The following is a 13,113-nucleotide window of genomic DNA, read 5'->3' on the forward strand; positions in this document are numbered from 1 at the left end:
GAAGGGAATCAGCTAGTCAAATGGCTGCTCTAACTGCCGACCTCTCAGATCATTCTCTCAGAGGACGGGATGGCTGGATGGCATCACTGACTCAACGGACGTGAGTCTGAGCAAACTCCATGAGATGGTGAAGGACAGGGAAGCCTGGCGTGGTGCAGTCCACGGGGTTACAAAGAGTCGGACAGGACTGAGCGACTCAACAATTGAACAACGGATCATTAAGAACACCGGCAAGAGAGGGAATAGTAAGTTGGAGATATTATAAAAAGTCTGGTGACAACTAGGGTGATAACAATATGACAGTCCTGTGCAATCTAAAAAAGGGAGTCAGGATTCTCATTTCAAAGCTCTGGCTGACACTAATTCTATATTTCATTTTCTTTTTCTGCAAACACACACCCCTAACTACTGTGAAGTTTTGCTACCCACTCTAGTATTCTGGTCTGGAGAATTCCATGGACTGTATAGTCCACGGGTCGGAAAGAGTAGGACACAACTGAGCGACTTTCACTTTCACCTTCATAGAAACTGTCTAAGGTGGCCCATGTCATACCTGGAGAGGCTGAAGCCACTGAGTTACGTGTGCTGGGCCTCCGAGATTTCTGATGGCCCCACCGAACAGCCAGTAAATTATTCCACACTGGAAACAAGCACAGTACAGACCACTGTTAGAAACAGTCAACAACTTAATGACGACCGAACCCATTGGGCAAAAGCCATTCAAGGAACACCGATCAGCTCATCAAGCTCTACCTTCACCCCACAAGCAGCAAGGCATCCACGCCCTCCCCCTCACGGCCTGGGCAGGCACGGCTCTCGGTTCCCCTTTGTGCAGAGGCCACCCCAGCAGCACAGCGCATCCATCCCCCATCCTCAGGGAGGCCTGGTTCACCCCATCACTCTGCCTTGTCTGAAAAAGGGAAAGTGTTAGTCACTCAGTCATGTCTAACTCTTGGCAACCCTACAGACTGTAGGGTCCATGGATTCTGTCCTCTGTCCATGGGACTCTCCAGGCAAGAATACTGAAGTGGGTTGCCATGCCCTCCTCCAGGGGATCTTCCAGACCCAGGGAATATAACCTGGGTCTCCCTCACTGCAGGCAGATTCTCTACCATCTGAACCACCAGGGAAGCCCCTGCCTTGTCTGCTCAGGGTTTAATTTGGTGCCTGGTAGGTCGAAGATAGGCAACAGCCTTTGTGCACTGATCCCAGGTGCTGACCGCAGCCTGGAGAGTCCATGAGAAACAGTCTGCAAACAGGAAGGTGGATGGAAGAGGTAAGGCTACAGCATGAGCAGGCACTGGGCTCAGATGAGGCAGGCTAGACTGCGGGACCTTGCACACTGACACAATGCCTGAGTTTCCCCATCTGACAGACACAGTGGATGGTGAGCCCCCACTTACTGTGCCCTCCCGCCTTCCAGGGTCTGAGCTCCACACACTCACTGCCTATCACAACTATCCCAGGAGAAAAACACAATTCCCCTCACTTGATAATTGGCAATTCCCCTCACCAGGCTTCCCTGGTGGCTCAGACAGTTAAGACTCTTCCTGCATTGCTGGAGACCCAGGTTCGATCCCTGAACTGGGAAGATCCCCTGGAGAAGGGAATGGCTACCTACTCCAGCATTCTTGCCTGGAGAATTCCATGGACAGAGGAGCCTAGCAGGCTACAGTCCACGGAATTGCAAAGAGTCAGACAGGACGAAGCAACTGACACTTTCACCTCCACTTTTGCACTTGACAGATGAGGACAGTGAGGTTCAGGAGAAGGAAGTGACCTGTCCACAGCTGCACCTGAGGAAGCACGCAGGGCTGGGGTTCAAATCCAAGCTGCCTGACACCTAACAGCCCTTTGTAGCAAGGTTCAGTAAGAGGCAACTGCCAAGCACTTTGGTCAAGAGGAAGAGAAAGAAGAAAAGGAAGGGTGGCTTGAGCAGGGCCGTTTGAAGGGAGCAGGGGGCTGAGTGCAAAGACAGAAGAGCTCAGGCGTTCAGACATTTGCTGTGCTTGCCGTTCAGCATCCCTTCATAGGAACACAGCCCCAGCTTTCCTCTTGGGAGCCCTCTTCCCCCAGATTCAGTCCAAGTGGCTCGTGGCTAATGTCAATCTCCAGTCCAGCTTTCAGATGAGCCTGGGACCCAGGACTGGCCACTCTACATAACATCGTGGCCAAGGGATGAATCCATGATCTGAGTGGGTCCTATCAGACTGGCCACTGGACACAGGAGTCAGCTATTAGAGAGAGAGACTTCTCTTTTATTGGAAGTAATGGAACTTGGAAGAAGGGAGGGTGGGGATTGCTCTTGCCATCAAGAGAGCTGGTGAAGGAAGCCAGTGCGTGGGGGTCAAAGTGAGGAGAAGCTGAGAGATGAGAGGGACCAGGTCCCACACACCCACATCTGAAGTGAGCTGGACCCTGGACTCTTCGACTACAACAGCCAATAGGTGACTTTTTCTGGGGTCACTGCAATGGAATGCATCCCAGTGGACACAGTGACCCCGAGGAAGACCGTGCAGGTAAGCGGCAGAAACGGCATCTTCACATGCTCCCATCTGAGAACTGTCATCAGCCTCTGCTGGGGCCCATACCCTGCACCACACGGGTGTAATCAGCCTTACGCTAACTTCCAAAAAGGCCACTTCATCAAGTTGAAGTGAACCACTTGACCAGCTGAAATGCTCTGACATCACAACGGATGAATTTCACTAATTACACGTGACATGTGAGGCGCTTTGCATTTGGAGAGTGACCAAACGTCCTTGGAAGAGGCTGAGCACCCTGATTTCCCAGTTCCCTGCTCCTTGGAATCACTGCCGACCCAGCAAGCTGCTGTTCCAACTCCAACCCAGGAAAATGGAACCCATCCAAATAGCCCTTTTCCCCCCCAAACCCTCTTGGAAATCAAGTTAAAGAAAAATATTTTTCTAAAACTAAAACAGGTTGAATTTTCTGCCCTTAAGTCTCTTTGGCTGGTGGCTAACGTGTTCTTTATGGTGTATTGTTTTCCTAGGTTTTACATTTTTTCCTCCTTTTTAGAAAGACAGGAAATGAGTCGGCTACCTTTTGAAAAACTCCATTCACTAAACGCTCCTAATAGGAGCACTGGGCTGGGTGAGTGAAACCTGCAGGCTTCTGGAAAACCACAGGAGCTGGGCTTCCCTGGTGGCTCAGTGGTAAAGAATCGGCCTGCCAATGCAGGAAACAGGTTCAATCCCTGATCCAGGAAGATTCCACAGGGCGTGGGCAACTAAAGCCTGTGTGCCAGTACTACTGAGCCTGGGCTCTAGGGCCCAGGAGCCGCGGAGACTGAAGTTTGTGCACCCTAAAGCCTGTGCTCCGCACCTAGAGAAGCCACCACAAGGAGAGGCCAGCACACCGCAACTAGAGGGTCATCCCTGCCCACCGCAACTAGAGAAGGCCCTCACAGTGACACAGACCCAGCACAGCCAAAAATTAAAGAATGTTCTTAAAACTGCAGGAGTTAACTGAGGCATTACCTGCGAGACCCTGATCCACACAGTCTGTTCAAACACGGGCCTCTTCCCCACGTGCTGACCAGCACGCCGTCGCCAAAGCCTCAGTCTCCAAAGAGCAGGGAATCTGACAGCTGGGGAGGCCCTTGGGGGACTCTCACAGGCAGCTCCCTGGCCTGCTGTACTCTGAGCAGGGCGTGGCACCCAGCCAGGTGGGCAGGCCCGGGTGTCTGGCCAGGGCATGGTGGTCAGATCGCAGTAAAAGGCATGAGAAGTGGAGGTGTCTGGGGAGGATTCTGGAGACAGAGCTGGTGGGTTAGACTCGGGAGGTGGGGGCAGTGTGATACCTGGTCTTTGACCCGAGTCTTCAGATAGATGGACGATCATCCATTGCAAGGAAGGAGCCTGCAGGAGAAGCCAGGCAGGAGGGGGTGGATTCCCTAAAACAGAGATGCTGAGCTGGAATGGAGAAGGACACGGAGCCACCACGAGGAGCAGCACCAGGTGTCCCCGTGACAGGGCACCAGCCCACTGCTCCCAACACTGCCTGTGAGAGTCCTGCTCTGGCTGGACCCCAGCCCACCTCAGGAGGCAGGATACAGAGAAATGCTGGGAAAAGCAGCGACAAGGAAATAAATCAGGGAAGCGGGAGGCAAGGGACACCTAAGGAAAACCCTAACTTTAAATACATGTACACGTGCCGAAGAATTGATGCCTCTGAACTGTGGTGTTGGAGAAGACTCTTGAGAGTCCCTTGGACTGCAAGGAGATCCAACCAGTCCATTCTGAAGGAGATCAGCCCTGGGATTTCTTTGGAGGGAACGATTCTAAAGCTGAAACTCCAGTACTTTGGCCACCTCATGCGAAGAGTTGACTCATTGGAAAAGATTGATGCTGGGAGGGATTGGGGGCAGGAGGAGAAGGGGACGACCGAGGATGAGATGGCTGGATGGCATCACTGACTCGATGGACGTGAGTCTGAGTGAAGTCCGGGAGTTGGTGATGGACAGGGAGGCCTGGTGTGCTGCGATTCATGGGGTTGCCAAGAGTCGGACACGACTGAGCGACTGAACTGAACTGAACTGAACACCTGTACTGCTTGTTTGAGAAAGACCCCTCTCTCCTTTCTCACTTCTCTGGAGGACCACAGACACAGCTCCAAGGTCAAGTGCAGGGAATCATGAGCACAACAGGCCCAGGGAGGGCTGGTAACAGTCTCCAGTGGCCACAGTTGGGAGCTGGGAACTACGGTCAGGACAGGCTGATGGGCCCAGGGATATGGCCTCCAGCAAGGCCCTTTAGCTCCCAAAGAGTGGCTAGGAGAGCCAACCCCTGGGCAGGAAAAGCTGAATGAGCTGGGTCTGGGAACAAAGGTTGGTCCCTCCTCCACCCACTAGCTGAGCCACCATCTGGCAGCCCGCTTGGGGAAGTCCCACGTCAAGAGCTGCAGCCCCCCACCACCACCACCACCACTTACATAGCTCCTGCAACCTGCAAGGCATGGCCTGGAGCTTCTCCTGGGCACCATTGGCTTAAATCTGAACCAGCCTGTGACTGGGCATCAACACCAGCTAGCATCACCATCCTCATAGAAAACGAAGCTGCAGGAGTATGATGGGACATCTAGGGCCGTGATGGAGATGTCTCGGAGTTGGGACATGAACACACATCATTCTGACCATCTCCCTGACACCACGGACCTGCCAGGTCTCTGATGTGTGCAAGAATCCAGGTCCTTTCTACATGGTGGTCAGACAGCAGGTCCCCTAAAGAGTGCATTCAGATTGTTTCCATTTCAAAAGCAGATGGGAGGAACTTATCTGGTGGTCAAGTGGCTAAGACCCCATACTCCCAATAAAAGGGGTAGGTTTGATCCCTGGTCAGGGAACTAGATCCCACATGCCATAACTAAAGATTCCACGTGTCACACAACTAAGGACTGCCATAGTCTAATGAATAAATATGTTTAAAAAAGAAAACAAAGAGTAGATGGGCTATACCGAGGCAGTGCAATCAGTTTTTGAAACAGTGGTGACCCCACAAGGATAGTGCAGTGCACTAAGTTGTTAGGTCTTCACCCAAAAACTCCTCTATTTGCTGCTGTGCAGTCGCTAAGTCACGTCCAACTCTTTGCGACCCCAGAGACTGTTACCCAAAAGGCTCCTTTAGTCCATGAGATTTTCCTGGCAAGAATATTGGAATGGGTTGTCATTTCCTCCTTCAGGGAATTTTCCTAATGCAGGGATGGAACCTGCATCTCCTGCATTGGGAGGTGGATTCTTTACTGCTGAACCACCAGAGAAGCCCAGAATTCATATGCAGAAGCTTTAATCCCCAGCGTGGTGTTAGGATATAGGACCTTTGGGAACTAACCATATTTAAATGGGATCTTTAGGATGGGGCCCTCATGATGGGATTAGTGCCCTTACAAGAAATACCAGAGGGCACTCTCTCTTTCTCTCTCTTTTCTCTCTCTCTCTGTCTCCCCCACCCTGCTCCTGAAATGTGAGCACACACAGAGAAGGTGGCTGGCTGCTTACAAGCCAGAAAGAGGGCCCTAACCTGGAACTGAATCAGCTGGCAGCTAGATCTTGGATTTCCCAGCCTCCAGACCATGAGAAAGTTAATTTCTGTTGTTCAAACCACCAATTCTGTAGCTCTTTATCATGGCAGCCTACGCAAACCAAGACAGAGTGAGATGATTCAAATAAGGGGAAACAGGAGCCGTCATGGGGAAGAAGAAAAGGAAGCAGGTCTCGATTCTTTTGGCTGTAAGTTCATCCAGATTGCATCAGCCTGTTTGGCGGGAGACCTTGGGCTGGCTCCCAAGTCAGAGTGAGATTCAAAGCCCTCAGGAGAGAAGGTCTCTCTCTCTCTGGCACCCCTCTCCCTTTCCCCACCCCGTCACTGTGAGTCGCTCTCCAAGCAGCCCTTGGCTCAGCCAGCACTTGGCTGTGTGAGTACAACTGTGTTTGTCCAAAGCACTTACGGACACTTGGAGCTGCTGGATGATGCAGACTCAGAGGAAGAGAAAGAGGCGCTCAGGTCTACGGGGTGCAGATAATGCTGATGAACTGATGTTCAGGTTGACGGCCAGTTCAGGTGACCAGGAGAGCCACAGGGGCCTTGGGCTGGCAGTGAGATGTGGGGAGGTCGTGACCAACCCAGGACTCACTCACCCATTCACCATGCACTGCCTTCCCCTCACCGGAAGTCTCCCTCCATCACCAACAGGAAAGGCAGATGGGCTGGACCAGGGGCACAACCTACACCTTCCGCTAACTGTCTAGGGTGTCCGAGCACAAAGTAAAAAAGATTACCCTGTATGTAGCGCTTTCCTGGTGACTCAGCAGAAAAGAATCCTCCTGCCACTGGCTGTCACTGCAGGAGACCCAGGTTCAATTCCTGGGTCAGGAAGATCCCCTGGAGAAGGGAATGGCAACCCACTTCAGTATTTCTGCCTGGAAAATCCCAGGGACAGAGGAGTCTGGCAAGCTACAGTTCATAGGGTTGCAGAGTCAGACATGGTTTAGCAACTCAACGACAGCAACAAACAACTCACGTGAGGGAAAAGCAAACAGGGTTCATTGTCATTATGTTTTTCACACGGACCATTTTTAAAGTCTTTATTGATTTGTCACAATATCGTTTTTGTTTTATGTTTTGGGTGTTTTTTTTTGGCCATGAGGCATGGCTTCCTGACCAGGGATTGAATCCACACCCCCAACATTAGAAAAGAGAAAGTCTTTACCACTGGACCACCAAGGGGAAGTCCCTAATTCTCATTTTCGGTCAATTTTCCAAGTCTTTTTATTATGGCATAATAATAACATAAATGTTATAACCTAAAGCTTGCCATTTTAGCCGCGGTTACGTGCACAGTTCAGCAGGATGAACTATACTAACAGGATTATGCAACCATCGGCACTACTTCTAAAACTGTCTCATCCTCCCAACAAACTGCCCATTAACCAACAACTGACCCCATTCTCCTCTTCGCTCAGCCTCTGGGAACCTGTAATTTACTTTTTATCTCTATAAATTAATTTGTCTATTCTCAAATGTTCATATAAGTAGAATCATACAGTATTTGCCCTCATGGATCTGGCTTATTTCACTTCGCATATTTTCAAGATTCGTGTTGTAACAGGTACCAGAACGTCATTCATCTTTATGGCTGAGTGACATTCCATGGTACATTCTATATATTAGACAGTATTTTGCTTATTCATTCATGCATTGATGGATACTTGTTTCTTTCAGCCACTGTGAACAACGCTGCAATGAACATCCGCATACAAGGATCTACTTAAGTCCCTGCTTTAATTCTTCGGGGTACATTACTAGGAGTGGAACTGCTCCATCGTACAGTAGTTCTACATTTAACCTTTTGAGTGACTGCCAAACAGCTTTGATTCTATGCATTATTTAATATTCATGTCTTGACACTTCCTCAGTTCAGTTCAGTTCAGTCGCTCAGTCGTGTCCGACTCTTCGCGACCCCATGAATTGCAGCACGCCAGGCCTCCCTGTCCATCACCATCTCCCGGAGTTCACTCAGACTCACATCCATCGAGTCCGTGACACTTCCTACATAGCAAGAACATAGACAGAGACAGTCTCCAAGGATTTTGCCCTCTAGCGGTGCTAAGTGACATACAGTAGACATGTGAATAAATACATCGATCCAAAATGGGTGCACACCCAGACAGACGCTGTAAGGTACAAGGACAGATGACAACATGTAAGTGGGCTTTAAACTTCAGGCTTGGGCTTCCCTGGCAGCTCAGTGATAAAGAATCTCCCTACCAATGTAGGAAACAGGGGTTCCAGCCCCGGTCCAGGAAGACCCCACACGCCGTGGAGCAACTCAGCCTGCGCGCTACACTACGGCGCCTGTGCTCTGGAGCTGGCGGACTGAACTGCTGAGCCCACGCGCAGCAAGCACGGACGCTCAAGTGCACCCAGAGCCCACGCTCTGCAAAAAGAGAAGCCCCCGCCAAGAGCAGCCAGGAACCAGGGCAGCCCGCGCGCACCACAGCTAGAGAAAAGCCTGCGCGGCAGCAAAGACTCGCGTGGACAGAAAGAAAGAAAGAAGCTTGAGGCTGGAGGGAGGTTTCCCTCAAAGAAGGACACTCGAGCAGGGACTTGAGAATGAGCGTCAGGCAGGTGAAGGAGGAGAAAGGATCCTTCCAGGGTGACGGCATGAGTGGTCCAGATGTGGAAACAAGGGACCGAAAGAAGGCCACGATGGCGGGTCTCCCGGGCGGGACCATACGGCACAGAGGCGTCTGCAGAGGCGAACGTCGGCCCGACGATGTGACGACCTGTGAGCCAGCTCAAGGGCTGCAGGCCTTCTCTAAACCACAAGAGGAAGAGGTCCTCAGTAGAGGACTGATGTGATCAGAGGAGCACTTTTAAAGGTCTGCTTCTTTAAATCTATTCAGATTTCCATCTAGGATACTCAGGAGTAAAACTTTTTTAAAAAGTCTTCTATTGTGGGAAAATTCAAACAAAATAGAAGGGTATCATGAACTCAACAATGCCCAGCTCGCGGACCATTTTATTCATTTTTCCCCCATTCTACACCCCAGGTGATCTCAAAGTTTATCCCAAACATCCTGTCACTTCATCCCTAAGTATCTCCTAAGCCTCTGTCAAAGGTAAGGACTCTTCTTAAAAGCATGATCCTAAAACTATTATTTCACCTCAGACACAATAATAATCTTTTAATACTGCCAGAGAGCCAATGTTCAAATCTCCCCAACTGATTCCTAGTCTTTCTTTACAGTTTGTTGTTTGAATCAGTGTCTACTTGGTTGGCCCAAAAGTTCATTCGGATTTCTGTAGCATCTTGTGGAAAAACCGTAAACGAACGATTTGGCCAACCCAAGAAGTAAGGTCCACACATTGCAACAGGCTGAAATGTTTCTTCGGTCTGTGGATACCAGAAGCTGCCCTTCCCTCATTCGCTCAAACATTCCCTATGCAGCTCTGTGCACCTGGCTCCGTGCAAGACCCTGCAGGTGCAGACAAGCAGGTGTCCTACCCAGAGAGTGGGGACGGCCTGTGGAGGCTTCCCCATAGAGACCTGCCAGACAGAAGCGGGGGCCATGTAGCAAAACGACCAGCTGAGGCTCATGAGTCTTGAGCAGGATCCTCTAGGATTTCTGAGAAGAGGATCTGTTTGAGCATCTGAGCTGACTTTCTTCACTGCGGAAGCCCACAGCCAAGAGAGAACAGACTCTGCCTGGCTGAAATCGTAGGGAAGCCAGCTTCCCCACAAACATCCTCACCTTGGGATGGCATTCACAGAAGTCTTCATTTTTAATTTCTGCTGCTGCATGCTAAGTCACTTCAGTCGTGTCTGACTCCTTGAGACCCTACAGACAGTAGCCCACCAGGCTCCTCCGTCCATGGGATTCTCTGGGCAAGAGTACTGGAGTGGGTTGCCGTTTCCTCCTCCAGGGGATCCTCCCCACCCAGGGATTGAACCCAGGTCTCCTACATTGCAGGCGGATTCTTTACCGTCTGAGCCACCAAGGAAGCCCTTTTATTCCTACTCATATAAACGTCTATACCACAGAAGACACAGAGCTTGCATCTTGGACTCATCAGTGGCTTCTTGTTTGATCATTTCCTCTTCATGTTCTAATCATAACTTCTCCCCTTTGGGGACATCAGAACTGGATGTCTGCATGCAGACACTTATTTGGAGATGCAGTGGCATCCAGGGAGGGAGAGAAGGTACATGCAGAGCCACGTGCCTGCTGGGAGACTTAGGGCATCAGGAGAGGTCACGGCACTCATGCCTTTCAAGCTATTCTGTTTACCATCCTTGGTGAGCTGGTACATGCAAAACAAGTCTACAGCACGATGCCATTTTATACCCATTTAATCAGCAAACATGGAGAAGTGTATAAGAAGTATATAAGAATTCCAAGTGTTGTTCCACCCAAAGGAGTATTATTCAGTAGTTGAAGACTCAGGAGGATTTTCTGGTGGTCCAGTGGTTAAGAATCCATGTGCCCGTGCAGGGGGCATAGGTTCAGTTCCTGGTCCAGGAAGATCCCACATGCCGAGGGGCAACTAAGCCCGTCACCACACCTACTGAAGCCCAAGTGCCGAGAGCCTGTCTCCGCAACAAGAGAAGCCCCGCCACGAGAAGCCCGCGCACCACCACCAGGGCGTGGCCCCGTGCAGCACAGCTGGAGCAAGCCCGAGCGGCAACAGGGACCCAGTGCAGCCCACGTAACTAACGGCAAACATAAAAGGAAAGGAAAGGAAAATAACTGACTGGCATAAATGCAGTAAATCAACTGCATCAACTGGCATCACTGCAGACCCAGTAAAACCATACAGAAAGAAAAGCAAAGAAAAACAAATACGGGATGGAATACAATGGCTGAAGAAGAGCTCAAGATGTCTGGGCAGGTGTACCATTTTATAAACATCTTTTGTAGGAACAGACTGACACCTATGGAACTGTTTTGTTTTCATTCCTTTTCATTCAAAATTATCAGTTCATGGGATGCCCCTGGGGGTCCTGTGGTTAAGCCACTAAGCTCCCAACGCAGGGGGCCCAGGTTCAATCCCTGGTCAGGGAATGAGATCCCGCACACCACAACTAAGACCTAGCACAGCCAAATAAATAAAAAATATAGTGAAATAAAACAAAACTCGCAGTGCATGAAGGGAGGGAGACCCAGTGACTTTCACCTTCACTCCTGTGGCCATGTCCGCTATGGAGAGGACTTCTCCTATGACCAGGCTCCGACTGACAAAATTCCTTGTTTTCTCCACCTGAAAACATGACAGACCCAATGTCAAGATATCCTTAAATCCTGACCATTTAAATTAACATTTTAAAAAATAATAAACATGTTACTTTTACAATTTAAAAACTTCAATACTTTTATTAAGCAATTTTTAAATAAAAAATAATCCTATCACCCTACCGAAGTCAATGTTTTCATCCTTATAAATTTTTTTTTATTTAAGTATAGTTGATTTGCAATATTGTGTTAGTTTCAGGTGTCAAGCCAAGTGATTCAGTTATATTTATATAAATGTATTGTTGTTGTTCAGTGCTAAGTCATGTCCAACTCTTTGTGAACCCATGGACTGCAGCACACCAGGCCTCCTTGTCCTTCACCATCTCCTGGAGTTCGTCCAAGTTCATGTCCATTGAATCGGTGATGCCATCCAACCATCTCATCCTCTGCCACTCTCTTCTCCTTTTGCCTTCAATCTTTCCCAGCATATACCTCTATTATTTTCCATCACTGTTTATGGTAAGGTATTGAGTCTAGTTGCTTGTGCTATACGGTAAATCCTAGTTGTTTCTCTCTTTTATATATAGTAGTGAGCATCTGTTCATTGTTTTTTAATGCGATCATCTGGTCTCAGACCACAGACAGAGCGGTTAAAGAGTCTTTTCTCACATAATAGGAAGTCAACTACCCCTGCATGGAGGCCAGCCCTGACTGACTTGCCTTTGGCCTCAAGTGGCCTTAACCAAGTTTGTCCCTGGGCCTCCCCTCAACAATTCTCCATGACAACTCACCAATACTCCCACCAACAGCGAGAGCCTGGCACAAGTCCAGGCTTCATGTCAAAACAGAGGATGCAGAAGGTTTTGGAATATTCTGGATATAGGAAAAGCACTATTCTTCACATTTGTTTCTAACCACAGACCATCCTTGGGCTTTGATCAGTTAAAAAACATGACGTCTGGTCCCCGTTTGTGACCCTGTCTTCCACTGCTGTGCACAGCAGCCTTGAATCCCAGAGCTACACAAGCATGCTCTTCTCCACCAGCAAGAAATGCGACAGGACAAGAGCACGATTGCTGTTTCATTTTAAAACTTCAGAGGCAGGTGGCATTTCTGCCAAAAGTAATGGGCCCTTGCCTGTGTAAATTCCAATTACCGATTCTTAGAATTAATGCTTTTTTTTCTGGCCGTGCCCCCACATAATGTGGGATCTTAGTTCCTGGACCTGGGATGGAACTTGTTCCCCATGAGTCGGAAGCTTGGAGTCCCGACCACTGGACTACCAGGGAAGTCTCAATGCTAGCCTTTTTGACTCACCAGTCTCTTCTGAGTTGCACCCCACAAAACTCGTGCAAGCTGCCCAAATGCATGTGTATACATGTGTGCTGTGTGTGTTTGTACATGTGTGTAAACTACGCCCCACCAGGGCAGGAGGAGCCTGTCTTCCTTGGATGACTCTAGGTTTCCACACTGGCTTAAGGTCTCTCCCCAAACATACCACTTTCCCTCCTATAGGTTTTCACAATGTTCCTCTCAAGCTTTATTAATTTCCTCAAGCAGCAAACTGTGAAGACTTATGACTCCTAGCATGGCTGCTACCCAGTGCATCTTGGATTGATTATTTCCTAAAATACCTCCAAGGCTGGAGCACGTACCAGTGCCTGGCTCCAGCATCACTCACACGGGAGGGCTCGTTCCCAGCAAATAATAAAAAACAACTGTAGTGGATATTTGCGGGCTTTTTCAGAGGGTCCCTAGGTCCTCTGTCCTGTGGGTCCCCACAACGACCCTTCATAAAGGGTTGAACAGGGCAAGACGTGCTGACCCCATGTCATGGATGGAAGAGTCTAGGCTCAGGAAGG

General features: G+C 49.5%; 1 protein-coding gene across 1 annotated transcript in view; it reads right to left on the reverse strand.

Moving 5' to 3' along the window:
• Positions 1-13,113, reverse strand: part of ACOXL (acyl-CoA oxidase like) — a 356,241-nt gene that overhangs the window by 303,563 nt on the left and 39,565 nt on the right. Inside the window, exons 3-4 of the mRNA XM_052647950.1 lie at positions 11,196-11,279; positions 554-640 (exon numbers count right to left, since the gene is read on the reverse strand). Of these exons, the coding sequence (XP_052503910.1) occupies positions 554-640; positions 11,196-11,279 (171 nt within the window). The remainder of the gene's footprint in view (positions 1-553; positions 641-11,195; positions 11,280-13,113) is intronic.

Source organism: Budorcas taxicolor, chromosome 11 (genome assembly GCF_023091745.1).
Source record: "Budorcas taxicolor isolate Tak-1 chromosome 11, Takin1.1, whole genome shotgun sequence".
NCBI lineage: Eukaryota > Metazoa > Chordata > Mammalia > Artiodactyla > Bovidae > Budorcas > Budorcas taxicolor.